The sequence below is a fragment of the Sardina pilchardus genome, chromosome 9 (genome assembly GCF_963854185.1).
Source record: "Sardina pilchardus chromosome 9, fSarPil1.1, whole genome shotgun sequence".
NCBI classification, from domain to species: Eukaryota; Metazoa; Chordata; class Actinopteri; order Clupeiformes; family Clupeidae; genus Sardina; species Sardina pilchardus.
Genome location: NC_085002.1, coordinates 19,661,313 through 19,676,415, shown reverse-complemented (window position 1 = coordinate 19,676,415; position 15,103 = coordinate 19,661,313). Strand labels below are relative to the sequence as shown.

General features: G+C 42.1%; 3 protein-coding genes across 3 annotated transcripts in view; 1 reads left to right on the top strand and 2 right to left on the bottom strand.

Moving 5' to 3' along the window:
* Positions 1 to 375: 375 nt before the first annotated feature.
* On the bottom strand, positions 376 to 5,834 carry zmynd10 (zinc finger, MYND-type containing 10). The gene is made up of 12 exons (XM_062545032.1): positions 5,662 to 5,834; positions 5,298 to 5,406; positions 4,998 to 5,114; positions 4,840 to 4,893; positions 4,601 to 4,753; positions 4,344 to 4,432; positions 4,098 to 4,198; positions 3,609 to 3,781; positions 2,446 to 2,571; positions 1,833 to 1,954; positions 1,167 to 1,292; positions 376 to 1,035 (listed from the first exon to the last, which is right to left on the bottom strand). Exons 1-12 carry the CDS (start codon positions 5,745 to 5,747, stop codon positions 936 to 938), a joined length of 1,356 nt encoding a protein of 451 aa, XP_062401016.1. The 5' UTR covers positions 5,748 to 5,834; the 3' UTR covers positions 376 to 935.
* Positions 5,835 to 5,997: 163 nt separating this feature from the next.
* On the bottom strand, positions 5,998 to 10,207 carry nprl2 (NPR2 like, GATOR1 complex subunit). The gene is made up of 11 exons (XM_062545031.1): positions 10,081 to 10,207; positions 9,803 to 9,894; positions 9,545 to 9,713; positions 9,252 to 9,360; positions 8,999 to 9,135; positions 8,691 to 8,788; positions 8,521 to 8,557; positions 8,332 to 8,425; positions 7,946 to 8,060; positions 6,703 to 6,845; positions 5,998 to 6,521 (listed from the first exon to the last, which is right to left on the bottom strand). Exons 1-11 carry the CDS (start codon positions 10,156 to 10,158, stop codon positions 6,454 to 6,456), a joined length of 1,140 nt encoding a protein of 379 aa, XP_062401015.1. The 5' UTR covers positions 10,159 to 10,207; the 3' UTR covers positions 5,998 to 6,453.
* A 176-nt stretch (positions 10,208 to 10,383) lies between these two features.
* The window catches only part of hemk1 (HemK methyltransferase family member 1), a 26,791-nt gene continuing 22,071 nt past the window's right edge, over positions 10,384 to 15,103 (top strand). Inside the window, exons 1-7 of the mRNA XM_062546214.1 lie at positions 10,384 to 10,659; positions 10,858 to 11,022; positions 11,227 to 11,318; positions 11,437 to 11,530; positions 12,957 to 13,091; positions 13,651 to 13,715; positions 13,826 to 13,875. Coding sequence (XP_062402198.1) covers positions 10,594 to 10,659; positions 10,858 to 11,022; positions 11,227 to 11,318; positions 11,437 to 11,530; positions 12,957 to 13,091; positions 13,651 to 13,715; positions 13,826 to 13,875 — 667 coding nt within the window. The 5' untranslated portion in view covers positions 10,384 to 10,593. The remainder of the gene's footprint in view (positions 10,660 to 10,857; positions 11,023 to 11,226; positions 11,319 to 11,436; positions 11,531 to 12,956; positions 13,092 to 13,650; positions 13,716 to 13,825; positions 13,876 to 15,103) is intronic.

Genomic DNA, 15,103 nt, shown 5'->3' with positions numbered 1-15,103 from the left:
AAGCTTACAGAATAATTTCCTTTCCTGCTACTGTTCTGTTTACAACTCTGTGGAAATTATCTTGGGTGAGCCGCAAAGGTCAAATTGGGTGACTCACAATAACACACAATAATTCTGAATGTACTAATTTTACAACTTTTGCCTTACAGTCAAAAAAACGCACAAGATATCATGATAATGTTATGAAAATGTTACCTCCTTCTGCAATTTTTCATTTATCCAATACAGCCAGCCCAGTCAGCCCTAACAAACAAAAGTTAACAAATGTCTGTGCTATTGAGATGAGGGATCAATCAACCATAAATTGTACATTCAGTCACCTCTTCCTTGTTTCTGAAATGAATTGGTAGCAGATGTAGAAAACCATTTCCAGTGTTTTTCCAATTAAATGTTTTTGTTTATTTCACAGTGGTATAATGCTACACACAGAAAACAGATCCAGCTGAAAATAGTGCGCGATGAGGAAGTTAGTTGTCCCAACAGTTCTAAAACCATCACCACGGCTATCGTCTGAGTTCACTTATCCAAAAGAGAAGTGTCAACTTCCTAACGGCTCCCACCACAGCTGCTGTGGTTGAGATGACCGATAGTGGCCTGTCATCAGGTCTCCCTTTCTCCTTTCTCCTGAAGGCTGCTGTTGTCGTTTGCACTTGCCATCAGTCTGAAGTAAAAACCTCACATCATACTGACAGACCTGAGGACAGAACTGAGCAGCGTCGCGTCCAGAAACACATGGCATTGCAAGCTTACAGATTAATGCATACGATTCCTATCAGACAAGCTTCAGTCTGCTCCTCCACACTCAAACTGCCTGTAGGTCCATGAGGCGGTCTGGGTTCTTTCATACAGTAGTTTCACAGTTAGATGGTCCCATGTCTCTCTGGCTTTGCCTGTGATGGGGAGGCCTGCACTTAAAGCCGCCACAAAGCCCATCTTTAGGCTTTGATGCTGAGCTCCTTCTGTAGTTTCTCTGTGGCCTCGGTCATCAGCTGGCATGCAGGCTTGTGCTTCGGCCAGTGCTTCACCTGACACTCTCTGCGGACGAGAGGAGAGAGGCAAGATCACAATTCACAGCACAGATCACAGTTCCATCTGGAAGCACGTCGATTGTCTTTAAAAACGTTGGCTGTTTTTGTTTTCTGCCAGAGGTAAAAAAAATGTCTCACCTGTTGCAGTACCATTCCCCCTGACAGCGGGAGCAGCGCTTGGCAGCCACAGCGCCACACAAGCCACATTTGGGCTTCTCTGGAATAAGATTCTCAAGAACATCCAAGTTATACGTCTGGGACAACCTGGGTTAGCAATGACAGGACAAGGATATAACGACCCGATTGACACATCTTTAATTGAACCACAAAAATTCACAGGTTAAATGTATGTTTCCCATATGTTTTCGAGTTCTCATTAACAGTAAACAAACACGCAGGGACTAGACATCTCAGTACATGCAGTACAGTGATGTTGTAACAGTTTCAGTTTGACTCAGGCGTCTATGTCTGTACATCAATGGGACGGCAGAAGAAGTCGAAGAGAGAGTCTGGAAATACCCCACACACCCTTACACTGGAAAAGTTGATTGTATAGTAATCCCACACATCATCTAGCCACAAGAGATCCAATCTCTGACCTCTACCACCCACGTGGTGTAGTTTACGCAGTAGCCTCATACTGTGCTGAGCTCAGCAGAGAGTACCATTCTGAATGGAAGTTTAATGTCCTAAAGGCAGGTTGATATTGCAATTTTGATGTATTCTCTCTCTCTCTTTCTCTGTGTGTGTACAGTATGTGCGTCGTGACTCATGTGTTATGAGACTGGTGTATTCATGTCTGACCTTTGTGCCTGCTCTCTCAGATCACTGTCTGAAGGGTTGAAGGCCGTCTTCACCTGATGCTTGGCGATGGCTTTCCACTTCCCTGAGTTTGCACCCATAATGCTGCTCCACATCTCTGGGATCTGTCGGCACACAGCATCTGTTACTCATCACTCACTGCATGACCTCAAAATGTATTCCTATATGGTTGAATATATGGCCTGTTATGAAGTCATTGCAACTATTTGATCATTTTTGTAAACAGTCACATATACCGTAATTTTATCAACTATTAGCCGCGGCGTATACACTGATTTTGCTAAATGTCTTCAGCTATGAGGTTAATACACGGGACAGTTAATATGGTATTAATATGGTTTTGTTTGCAGAAAACTTGCATAAAACACTGTCCTTACACTGTGCTTATACAGTACATAATGTGGCTAATACACAGGACATTTCAGTAATGCTTGTTTGAGTGTACATTTAATTACTATTTCCCCCCCTATCAATTGGCCACACAGTTTAACTCTGACTCTGCCAGCGTGATACCATTTACCTTATAAGTGCAACGCATGTACAGTATGTTCTAATTGGCTAAACTAAAGCAGTCTCTCCACAAGACCCTGTGTACCTGCTCGAGGATCAGGTCTTTTTTGGGGGGTGCAGGGTCAGTGAGCGCCAGCTGGCTGAGAAAGCGCTGGAGGTCCCCCAGGATGGGTAACTGGTCAATCAGCACCTCGTTCAGAGAGCCTCGCAGCTGTGAACATAAACACACACACACACACACACACACACATAAATAAAACACTAACATGCATGTAACCTACATGTGCAGACACATTCAGGCTTGATGAGTTTCAAGCTGGGGTATGCACACACACACAAAAGTGCACTCTGCGTGTGTGCAGTCATGGAGTGCTTTGGGACAAAAGAGGAAAAAATACTTCGTAAGAGAAAGGGGGGAAGGGAAAAGAGAAATAGAGAAAAAAAATTGGGGAAGAGCTGCAGTAACAACCTTGTGAGTAGAACTGCGGCCTTCTCATCAGAGAGATGGGGGGGCTGATAAGTGAACAATGATCTGGCACACACTCACTTCCTTTATTCTGTGTGCCGGTGCGTGTGTGTGTAGATGGGTAAGTGGGAGGGGGATGTTTGCGCAGCCACAAGAGTCAAAAGATGACGCTCTATGTATAGCAACTGGTTGGTAGGCCCTGTGCTTTCATAAACAAAAGTCAACAAAGAATCCATGGAAACGTCTTTGGAATCTGTCCGACTTTGTTTTACTGCCTTCCCCTTTAACTGTTGTGATGTGAGAAAGGTGCAATGGACATGAGGAAAGTACAGTAACCTCCTTCTTCAGCAAGCATTCAACAACCTGCGCTTAGGCCTATATCATGACTGACCACAAAGAAATCTTCGTTTCTATATCGATGCATCACCACAAGTATTCATTTGACTAATCTACCAGAATAGATTACCAGATAAATAACAAGGCAAAAATGATCAGCAGCCTCCAATGTTACATTTGAGTATGATCTACACAATATAGAAAATGTAGTGACCAACATCTATGGAAAGCGGAAAAGAATGAAAACATAGCTATATCTGAAAGAGTTGCTGACATGAGTGTTGCACATACAGTCCATGTGTGAGCCGTTATCATGTCTGGTGTAGTTCCATTGATTGTGGTGGAGGCTAATTGTTGAAGCATACGCGTTGCATTTTCTTGCATTGCCTGGTGTAGCCCCGCTGTAAAACAGATCTCAATGGGGTCTGAAGCACCAACCAGCTCACCTTCAGCACCTGGTTCTTGTTGAAGTTGTTATAGTCGTATTTGCCCTGGCACTCAGGCTTGAGCAGGAGGTTGAGCAGAGCGATCCACAGCTGCCCGTCCTGCGGGGTCATCTTCAGCTGGTCCTGAGGTGCCACCGCCTGCCACCTCCCATCCATATACTTCTCCACCTTCCCTAAGGGGAGAGACAGACAGAGAGCGTGACCACAGCTGACCACAGTGTGGTTTAGGGGTAGGAAATTCTGTACACCACTCACCTCATAATTGCACCACTTTGCATATTTATTATTTTTTTTGGTACAAAATGTGACTGTATGTGATGTATGTGTTCTTCAACACTGTGAATCACTGTTTGCTTTCACAACCTGGATATTCTAATAAATACACCTTGTGTAAGGTTCCAGATTAATACAGGGTCAACTTCCCCTTCATGTTAACAACTTGCCATTTGTCAACACATAATCAAATGACATCATCAAAGAGAGACGTACCTGCAGTATAGCAGCTCCAGGGGCAACAGTCCACCAGCTGCACCAGCACACATGGCATATTGTGTGTACGTAGGAGTCTGTTGAGCACGCTCACACTCAAGCTGCAAGGAGATTACAATTTCTCTCAGTAATAATGTCAGTCAAATATACAGTCAGATCTGGATACAACTGGCAATAGCAGTCTACAAGGTCTGATCAATGCCAAATCTGCCATCGGTCAGCATGCAAAATCATTACAGCACCCACCTCTCAACATGTCCGGTGATATAGCGTAACACAGACAGAGCCTTGAGAGAGATGTCAAATTCCAACCTCTCACTCTGATTCTGCAACTCCTACCAGGAGGACCGTTAGAAACAGCACATGATTGTTATTATGGTTACACATGGTTATAACTCTGGAGCTGATTTCCCACACAAAACACAGTTGAAATATAGGTCTATGATTTGATGTGCACTTATCTAAACTAAATTAATATCATGAATGCTTAATCACAAAGTAACCTGTATAGAGGACTGGTTTGCATCAGGAGTATGTGTGATGCGGTCTCCAGGGGTCACGTCTCCACGAGCACATTTCCCGGCGAGAAGAGTGAGCTTGCGGTGGCAGTAATCCACCAGGTCTAGAACGGCTTCCTCTGCCGATTCACACGAGTCCTGACAACACCACAGAGTAACACTGATCACAACCATAAGTGTAATTTGCTACCTGGCCTGAATCATGCACATACACATGCACTCACCTGGTGGAACATGATTGTCTCCAGGAGGTTTATGACTGTGGCTTCATGGTGAATCTGAATGCAGGACCATCAGTTTGTAATCAGTAACACTTGAACATGACACACAGTACCTGACAATCTTTAATATTATAAACAAAACTGTGGCCGGCTTTACTTACCACCATGTACAAAGGAAATGTGCTTTTGGGGTTGAAGTCCTGTAGCTGACAGAGAATGGGGAAAATGTTCTGCTTCCAAACCTCGATGAGAATCATCTCGTGCGCCAGCGTTGAAATCTGAATACAATCACAATTTTGAATGTACTGAAAGATGATAAAGATGCTATGCACTTGGCTGTTTTCGCACATCCAGCTTGATGGACTAGATCAGCTACTCTCTCTGTCCTGTGCATATCACAAACCTACATGTAACCTCATGATGGCACGTCAAAACAACTTCACTGTTATCACTAAACTTACCTTTCCGAATGAAACAAAAAGTTCTTGGACGAATTCCTCTTGAGTGGCGGAGGCATTCAAAATAGCTTGCATGTTCAGTTTCTCAATGTATTCGTGCTGGCGGAACCACCTGCCCAATCCAATATAAAGCCGAAATGCTAACGTTATGAATATCATCTGTCTTTCATCCAAAAAGATAACGCTTGAGGAAAAGGCGCGCCTTTTCTCTCTAACGACAGTCCTAACCTTGCGTAGACAATGTAAACTTTTGAAAATAAATGATCTTACGTCTACTGGGGTGTAAGATAACATTAGGAGCACACGGGAAGTTAACGTTAGGCTAAGGTTACTGTAGCACTGTTAACGTCAGTCACAACTTACTAACCTTGGAGAACCGACGTCCTTCAAAGGCAGTTTTTCCAGGCTTTTGACGTATCCCTCGGCCTCTCCGTGAAGAACAACTGGGTCCATTACTGCTTTTGGAGTCAATTTGTGTCTAATTATTTGATTAAATTAAGATATCTTCTCCGGTGACTAATGTGAACATGTGGCTGAACTTTTCACAACATCGGAGCTTGTTGTCATAGTAACCGGTACACACGCCCATGCGCAGTAACATTCAAGAAGTCAGCTAGAATTGTAACCATAGATGATTGTAACCACATACCATTGTGTACATTGTTGCTTCTCAAAGTCATCATTCACTGAAGCGACTTCCAAATGATGTTTTGCCCACATTCTCTCTCGATGAACGGAGGCACTTTAATTAACAGTTTAATTAAACAGTGGGCAACAACACATAAACAGTCTGCTGTAGGTGAGTTCAAAGTTTACAGGACAAAATGATTTGTGTGTGTGTGTGTGTGTGTGTGTGTGTGTGTGTGTTCGCGAGCACAAACATGAATCTTCAGTGACTGGTGGACCACTGTTAACCGTCCTGGTCACATAAAATTGTCAGTATAAAATAGTTAGTATGCAAGGACCAGTGCCACATTCCGAGCCATTCAATTGCAGTTCCCCAACATCCTCCTGCAGCATTGCTGGTAGAACCCCAACACAGATTCATCCTCGTCCTCGTCCTCGGCTGACTCTCACTGTGTATGAAAACTGAGAAAGCTTTCAGACTGTATTTCAGACCAATAAAGAGGCCCCATTGGTACACAGATCCCATCAGTACTCATTTCCAGCAAATTATTATGTTTGGATCATTCTCCAATCGCTCATCCAGCTCCCTGTAGCTCATTCCTGAAATCAAAACAAAAGAGCACGCATGAAGGAAAACATAGAGTTGACACATAGTCGTTACAAAGAGGGCAAAGAATTTACTAAAATATATTGCCAAACTAATCTATCTTGAGGGGATGATGATTATTGCTTCCTTTATCTTGACCTCGGTAGCTTCCAAAAAAACCAAAAAGTCTCTCACCAGTTTTGCAGCAGATCTCATCGTAGCTATGGCAGCCAGTGTAGAGGCGTGGTGGGCGACTCCGCTCATCCCTGATGACTTTCACCGGGTACTTCTGCAGGCGGCGAATCAGACCCTTGGTCAACCCAAACTGGATCAGTTTCCTATACGCAAACACACAATTGTTGATTTGCTCTTTTTATCATCCTGTTTACATTGTAGTGTATGTTGTGTGTGGTGTCTTAAGCTGCTGGGACTTTGAATTTCCCCTTGGAGATCAATAAAGTATCTATCTATCTATCTATCTACAAAAAACTACACTGAGAAACATTTCAACATGGCTACCTCTCATTTGGATTCAGCCTCAAGGCTTTATTTTGACGATCTAAAACACAAGGTCAGTGGCGAAAAGCCTATTCTTGAAACCTATTTGTGACTACATGCATTCTACACTTGCCTATTATTTGAACTCAATGGCAAAGTGAAACTATCATTACCGTGGTCTCATAGTCAAAACAGTTCTACACAGTTAATTACTTTCACTTTTGATTGAACAGAGGTTGGAATAGAAAACAAAGCCTTTAAAAAAAGCAACTCTTAAAAAAAAACAACTCCAATAATGTTTGAATGACTAAGGCTATGAATCCTAAGGCTATTTATCCTGCTGAGAAGTTGTTTGGGCTGCTTACATCTGGTGACAGTGTGTATTCAGCTGTGCTCTACATGTGCCTTTTGCTATAGACTATCGCTATTTTCTTGGTCAGTGGCGTAATGACTTTTAAAGGGTGTAAGACAGTGATTTTTGGATCATGTGACCATTACACCTTCTGCCATACCCAAGTGTAAAGCTAAACAAAAGTGGAGCGCATGGCACAACATCCACCACTAGGTGTAAGATATGAATAAGCTTTGTGCCACATTTCTGATTGTCAAAATAGAGCCATTATTGTTTAAAAGCATACTATGCAGTTTCAGGTATTTTGGGCAACTCTAGCACTCTCCAGAGTCGCAACATATTTAAATTTTACTTTGCCATTGTAAAACAGCCTACTTATCATGGTTTGTTCCTCCTGTACACAATGAAAATGTTTTTGTTGTGGAGGCAAAGGACTAACAACAGGGAGAAACAGTCTCCAAATAGCTGTATCTACTGCCAAGGTAATGTTTGGGATAGACAATTTGGGACACACACACACACACACACACACACACACACACACACACACACACAGGGAGATAATACAACAAGGAATTCCCTTAATACCTTTCATCGACCCTTTGAAGTTGCAGAGAGTAGCGTGAGCAAAGGTCTCGAACTGTGGTACCAGGAGTCAGACCACAATACAACAGAAACACATCCCTCAGACTAGCCCGTTGTCCTGAAACACACACACACACACACACACACACACACACACAACCACCAGTGAACACATGCAAAGCATAGAGGGTGAGAACAACAGGTATGTTTGTCTGTCTTTCAGGTGACTATACAGTATAGCAGGAAAATGTATTAGAGGAGGATACTTACTAGTCGCCTATAAAAACATGCGTCAAAGTGCACACTGTTTCTATTTAAATAATATGATCATATAGGAATACGGAGTCTTGGGTAAATTCTCAATGGAAAATGGAAAACTATTAACGTACCTGCTTTACAGACATAATCCAGGCATTCCTCTTGAAGAGACTTGTCATCAATAAGTGTCTGGACGTTAGGCGTTGTGCAGTATACATTGGAATACTACAGAAACAGATCATGTGTGTTGACTGGGCAGGATTCAACTCCACTGAATACTTCATCATCTAGGAAAATGCAACAAAACTATCTCACCTTACCTGAAATATTGACACTAAGGTGACAACGTCATAATACCTGCGAAAGAGTTTTATGAGTTTAAAAACACTTTTACCACTCACAGCTGAACATATATTTATATTATTACTGTGCTATTGGTCAACAAAGTGATCACTTCAATGGTGTGTGTCATGAATACTGAAGTACTCACAGAAGGTTCTGTACTGCTATCCGAACCAGGTTTAGCTCCACATCAGCTTCTGCTGAGATCTTCTGGATGTGTCTGTATCCATCGATGTAAGGCAAGATCTACGGCAAATTCAACAACCTTGTTATTAGTTTGTCATGAACCAATCTTTCTCTAACTATTCTAGCCTTTTTTATTAAAGAATTATCTTCACTATAATAATCACAAGATATAATAATCACAAGATGACACCTTCAAAAATGTATATTGATAAAGTAATCCATCTATTCTTCCAGTTTGTTTCCTTATAATCATTAAAGTAATTTACTGACCTGCTGAGTAGTAAGATCCCACTGGGTCTTGATAAAATAGTCTTTGTTTTGTGTAAATACAGGCACGTCATACTCCTGCACAATGACTGGATCCTTCCTCAGCTCAATTAGCTTAAGATGGATTGTGTTAGACTCATCTACAATGGAAGAGGGGGAAGGCCAATAGGACAGGGGGAACTGTGTAAGAAGTAAACCTGACATTAAGGCGTGGAGAACAACAAACTGCCATGCATGCAAGTACAGCAATAAATACCAATGGGTAGAGTGCAGGAGCCATTGGCATTGAGGTCTTCCAGGAGCGTGGACATAATTGGCAAAAGTTTCTGCTTGCTCTCCTCATTAGATATGAAACCACTCTCCAGCTGTTGGATTAAGCAGATAAGAGAGGAGACAAGGTAAATGGAAAGGGTGCCAGAGGGGCATGCAATTGATATTTCTGCTGATATGTATACCATCAATCTGTGTGAATGGCATGTGTAGCGTGAGGGTTTGGTATTCTGTGCCTAAGGAACCCTCAAATCTCTGAGAAATCATGCATAGGCCTACTTCCAGGGTGGTGAGGTATCCTGACAACTTTTTCACGATGGGTTCCAGGGCACATGTCTTTGTCTGAGCATCACACACCAAGCCCAGGTTAAAGAGAAGAGCATTGCGACTGTACTTCTTGTGCTCAATACAAACAGGGCAACCAATCAGCTTCTTCCCCATTGCAGTGCTGTATAAAAGAACAAAAATAATGTCAGAATGCAAGAACAACATGACAACAGTTATCTTGAAGTGACCCTAAATATAGAGGATACGTACACTGTGATGAGCTTATTTTGCAGTTCAGGTTTAGTTATGATATAAACCTGAACAGTATCAAAAAGCTCTCTTGAAATGTATTCCTCGGGGACCTGTGGACAATGTAAGCATTTTAGTTGGGAAAACTAAATCATGGCATGACAATAGGCTATTAAAACATCTCATACATTGACACTGTCCATATACCCCAGTCCGTGCAAGGAGCTGTCACAAGCTTAGCGTTCGCTAAAGGAATTTCTCATTTGGTGGTGTTTTGAAAGATGTGTGCCAAAGCCTACCTGATATGTAATCTTCGGTCCTAAAGTAGGATGAAATTCACTGAAGAAGATGCACTCGATCCTACTTTTTGTGCCCATGTTTTAATGTACATTGCTAGAAAATAATAACAAGAGCATTAACTTCCGGTTCAAATTTCGAATTTGTAAAAATAAAAGTACCTTTCATAAAGGAAAGAACGTTTGGAAGTATCGGGAAGTATTTATGTTACGAAATATTGCCGTTTAGTTGGAACATATTTCACCCACGCTCCTTAAATGTGTATGCAATTAACGTGTATTAATGATGGTTGTATAATGCAATACAGACTCAAAAAGCCTGCCCAAGGGAAGAACATTTTGTCGAGAAGCAACGAGACGGGAAAATAGTTTAACCGACCTTTATTTTGACAGCGTGTAATGATCGAGAAAGTGACCCATAACATGTGCATACAGTGAGTTTGATGCGACCACAGCTTATTTGTGCTAGAATGCGACCTTGATCTGAGGATGTATCTCAGTACTTAACCGGTCATAATGTTATTCAGACTTAAAAGCTTTGTCCGATTTCTTCACCCAAGAAACAGTGTTGCATCGCGACAGGTCAGTTTGAATCTTTGCTCAGTGAAGAATGAATGAATGAATGAGCGCACAAAATCGGAATTCAATGGCATAATGTAGCTAGGCCTACATGAGGGACACTAGTCATATGACTATATTATTTCTTTTAATGAAAGAAAACTCAGTAAGAAGTAAATGCGTCAGCACTGTAAAACTTTGATGAGGATGTTTCTTGTACAGGTGTCAACAGCATGTGGTGTCGGAGATGTAATCCCGCCCATATCAACAAGATTTACAGTGGAACAGGCTCTGACCGAATGGGGAACTCGTTTTAAGGTGGCCGGAGTTCCTGAACCTCAACTTTCCAGTGAATACATCATTTCACACGTGCTAGGGCACAAGACTGTAAGTCCTCCCAACTTGGTTTGTATCTGTCAGCTCAACTGTGTCATGAATATAGAGTCGCATAGGAAAACGTTGCCCTGCTGGAGTTTTACATTGGCAGTTAAGAAAATACAACGTCTTTGATCATATTGTTTCTTTTGACTTCTCTTGTACTCTGGTCCTGTCTTTTCTGATGATCCATTTTCAATCTGTTTCCCTCCATAGCTAAACAGTCTCAGCAGGAAGGTACTCACACAGTCGCTCTCCCAAGCACAGCTAGACAGGGTCTGGAAACTTTGTCATAAACGACTCACCAGGTACCAGCTCAGACTTGAGCTCTGGCTCAAAGTAGCATTCCATCTCAAAGCAGCCACACATTTCTGCATTGCATTGAGAAAGTGTGCTTGTGACCTCATAACAATGTCTGTGCTTCAGGATGCCGGTGCAGTATGTGATTGAGGAGTGGGACTTCAGAGACATCACTCTTAAAATGAAACCACCTGTGTTTATACCGCGTCCTGAAACAGAGGTGGGCAAGCTAATTCTCACTGGCACCTAGCCACACACATACACACACACACACACACACACACATACATACATACACTCACGCACACACACACACACACACACACACACACGCACTACATACACTGACGCACATACATACACACACGCACGCACACACACACACAAGCTGTGTACCACTAACTCATATTTTAAGCACATTGAAGCAGCACAAGGGAGACTGGAGTTGAGGGCAGCTGTTTGTTCAAATCTTCGGGTTGTCTGAGTTGATGTTACGGTTGATCGATAGCTTGTATAATTCAAGTGAAAAATACATCACAGATTACATATACGAAACTTCATTTAAATCCACTGCTTAGACAAGTGGTTAATCTGGTTAATCTCAAGCAAAGCACTTTGATGCTATGATGTCTCAAGTCCTCTCTCGAACTCTTGGGTCACTTGTTTGGAGATGTGCAGTAGCCTAGTAGCCTGGACACCATAAGTCTCTGACTTTGTAGAGAGTCTGGCCTAGATCCATTGGCAAACATGTGTTTCCTGGTTTGTGGACACTTTGAAATCATTGAAGTTCAATCACTAACGTTTGGTAATGACGTATCTTAACCACGGGGGACACAACGATAGGCTTGAAACTTAAATGTAGTCGCTCTCAGGAGCGTCCTCTGTTTGCTGGTTGGATGCGTAGGCGGTGAGTAAATGAAAGCGGATCAAGATATTCCAGACGGAGTACTGCAGGGAATATAAACTGAGTGGAAGTACGTAGACAGACAGGGCCAGGCAAGTAGTCTAGTGTGATTTTGGTGTGATGTTCTTCAAGAAAATACCCTACAGAGCTGACATTTACACTTTTATAAAATCACTGCGCGTGAGTAAGAGATTTCATTTATTTGGCAAATTAATGAACGACAAATCATTGCATTGTATTTTCATTGACCAGCAGGTGGCACTAGAGTGCACTTGAAACCTCAAAACATTGTCCCGCCATTCCAGTCAGCACAGGGTAACTTTAAAGTTCCTTGTAAAGCAAAATGAATTGTTTTTATCAGATCACAGAAAAGGGACTCAAAAATCTGAATGAATGAAAACAGCAACTAGTACAGCCTAATTCTCTGGTACAATGCAGTCAGCAGCTGTGTCCATAACATATATTTTACCCTATGCACGTCACGATTTAACCCACCCCTCCATCGTAAATGAATATATTATATGACTCACAAACACATTTCAAGTGTTTAAATGTTCACATTTTGCATTGAAATTTGGATGGAGATCAGGCTGTAGACTCACATATGTGCATGTGAGCAAAGACATAAAAGAGCCTATAGGCCTGCACAAATGTTCCCGAATTGTTCCCGATGGATTTACGCTTGTGACTGTGAGTATGGAGGAGCGCTGTGACTTAAGAGTGTTGCACTTGTGTGTCCCAGGAACTGGTGAGCCTCATTCTGGCTGACCTCCAAGAGTGTGGCTTTACAAGCAGAGATATGGATACTCTGAGCTTCCTAGAGGTGGGCTGTGGTTCCGGAGCAATTTCCCTGAGTCTGTTGCACAGCCTCACACAGGTAATCTAACCCATTTAGGTATTCCAGTTCATCATTTGACCGCTAAACTTTGATAGAAACGTTAGAGCATTGGAAAACTTGGACAGCTGATTGTGTTAGTTCATGCAAGAAAACTTTGCTCATAGACTGCATTTACATGCACTTCAGTATCCTGGTTATGATCGGAATTTTGAAGTATCCCAGTTTTATATTTGCGCATGTAAAGATCTTATCCCGCTCTCAGAACCCCGGATAAGCCCTTATCTCGGTTTTGAGTAACCCGATTATGCTAGATGGAGTACTCTGAAAGAAACCAGGATGCACCAAATTTCAGAATTTCGCGGCATCAATGTCATATAACATGACTGTCAACAGTGAAAACCTATGGTGATGCTATTTCAAGCCATTTCAGTTGTAGCAGAATAAGGTAGCCAGTTTTGAGGTTCATCCAGTCATGTGTATGCCATAGACCTTATTTTTTAATCAAGATGGACTTTTAGATATGAGTTGATGTTTTATCGTCATGTACTAGCATTGAGCACGTAGTCCTATTTCTGATGACCTTCACTTTGGCTTTAAGGTCAGGGGGATAGCTCTGGACCAGAGTGCTGAGGCTGTGGCCCTCACCAGGGAGAATGCACAAAGGTTGAGTAACAACTTTAAAAAAGCATGAGCACGCATGCTGTGTTGCCACTCAAAATATTTATGCGGTTGCATGTGTATCAGTGTGCGGTAACATATATTCCATGTTCCAGCCTTGGACTGCATGACCGACTCCAAGTCAGTCAAGTGGATGTGATGAAAGGTGAGGAAATAGCAGTCTTTTCTCTGCCTCTATCAGTCAGCGTTTACACTTGCTTATTGCAGCACGAGAGGAACACAGAATTATGTTATCCACTAGGTGGCAGAAGTATGCCTGTCCCAACTATTGCATGTCACCAAGTCACTTGTGTTCAGACAAGGAAAGAAGGTTACTTTTTACAACAGTTGCTTAGCCCTGTGAAATGTGGTTTTGACCTACCGCAAGAGTGTCTTATCAAAGATCAGATATGACTGTGTGTTTTTTTGTTTGTTTGTTTTTTTTAAAGAGGTCGGTATGAAGCTGTAAGTCCATATAAGGCAAAGAGGTCATGTTGTGTAATGAGTTGGCATGCGTTTCTTAGAAGTGGTGCTGTATAGATAGTATAGTGTCTGCTACATGAGAATAGCATGTGCAGGAGCCATGATGTGGACTCCTATGGCTAACGGCTTTAGTTTGGTAGGTAGGAAGTCGCACAAAAACGGCTGTTTTGCATATTGTATTTAGAGACTAATGAAGAGTTGGTGGAGTTATTGGTTATTATATGGTTATTATTTATGTCTTGATTAACTCCATACACGCAAGTGTCCCTCTCATCCAGAGAACTGGGAGGATGAAATTGTAAAGGTACCCCATTGATTTTTCGGAGAACTGCGGTAGTCCAGTTGCCCGTACTCTTCACCAATGGCCTCCAGCTGCTTGGACCAGCCTCCCCATCACTCACTGACATTAGCCCAGTGTGAAATTTGATCTGAGGGGTATTGCACAAAACTAAGATAATGGATTAGGCTGGGATTCTTTGGTTATCCTGGCTGAATTTAGCATTGACTTGGTTTCACAAAAGAGATGACACATAAGCTACCATGGAGATGCATTATGTGCAGCTAGCATGGGCCCGACCAGACCAACAGCTCTTATAGATCTTTATTCCATGTAGCTGCTACGTGTATAAATGAGGAAATATCCAACCTTTAAGGACACCAATTTTCTTTGTGAATGAATACTGTCTCGTAAATAAATAAACGGACCAAACTTTAGGTGAAGTGAAGAGTATGTAATGATGTGGGGCTATTTTAATTCCAAAGGCCAAGGGAACTTTATCAGGATACATAGTATCCTGGATCCATGGAATAAGTGGCCTTTAAAAATAAAAAAGCTGTCTGTCTCTATGCAATTTTATTGATGATAATATATTTAAAATATATAAAAATAGATTTAAAGGTCCTCACCCAGT

Coding starts and splice junctions, on each gene's coding strand:
- zmynd10 (XM_062545032.1), bottom strand. CDS start 5,747: ATGGACCCAGTTGTTCTTCACGGAGAGGCCGAGGGATACGTCAAAAGC. Junction 5,115..5,297: donor TTTTTGTTTCATTCGGAAAG/GTAAGTTTAGTG, acceptor GATTGTATTCAG/ATTTCAACGCTGGCGCACGA. Junction 1,036..1,166: donor GGGGAATGGTACTGCAACAG/GTGAGACATTTT, acceptor TCTCGTCCGCAG/AGAGTGTCAGGTGAAGCACT.
- nprl2 (XM_062545031.1), bottom strand. CDS start 10,158: ATGGGCACAAAAAGTAGGATCGAGTGCATCTTCTTCAGTGAATTTCAT. Junction 8,558..8,690: donor ATAGCAGTACAGAACCTTCT/GTGAGTACTTCA, acceptor ACTCTTTCGCAG/GTATTATGACGTTGTCACCT. Junction 8,061..8,331: donor GGATTATGTCTGTAAAGCAG/GTACGTTAATAG, acceptor TGTGTGTTTCAG/GACAACGGGCTAGTCTGAGG.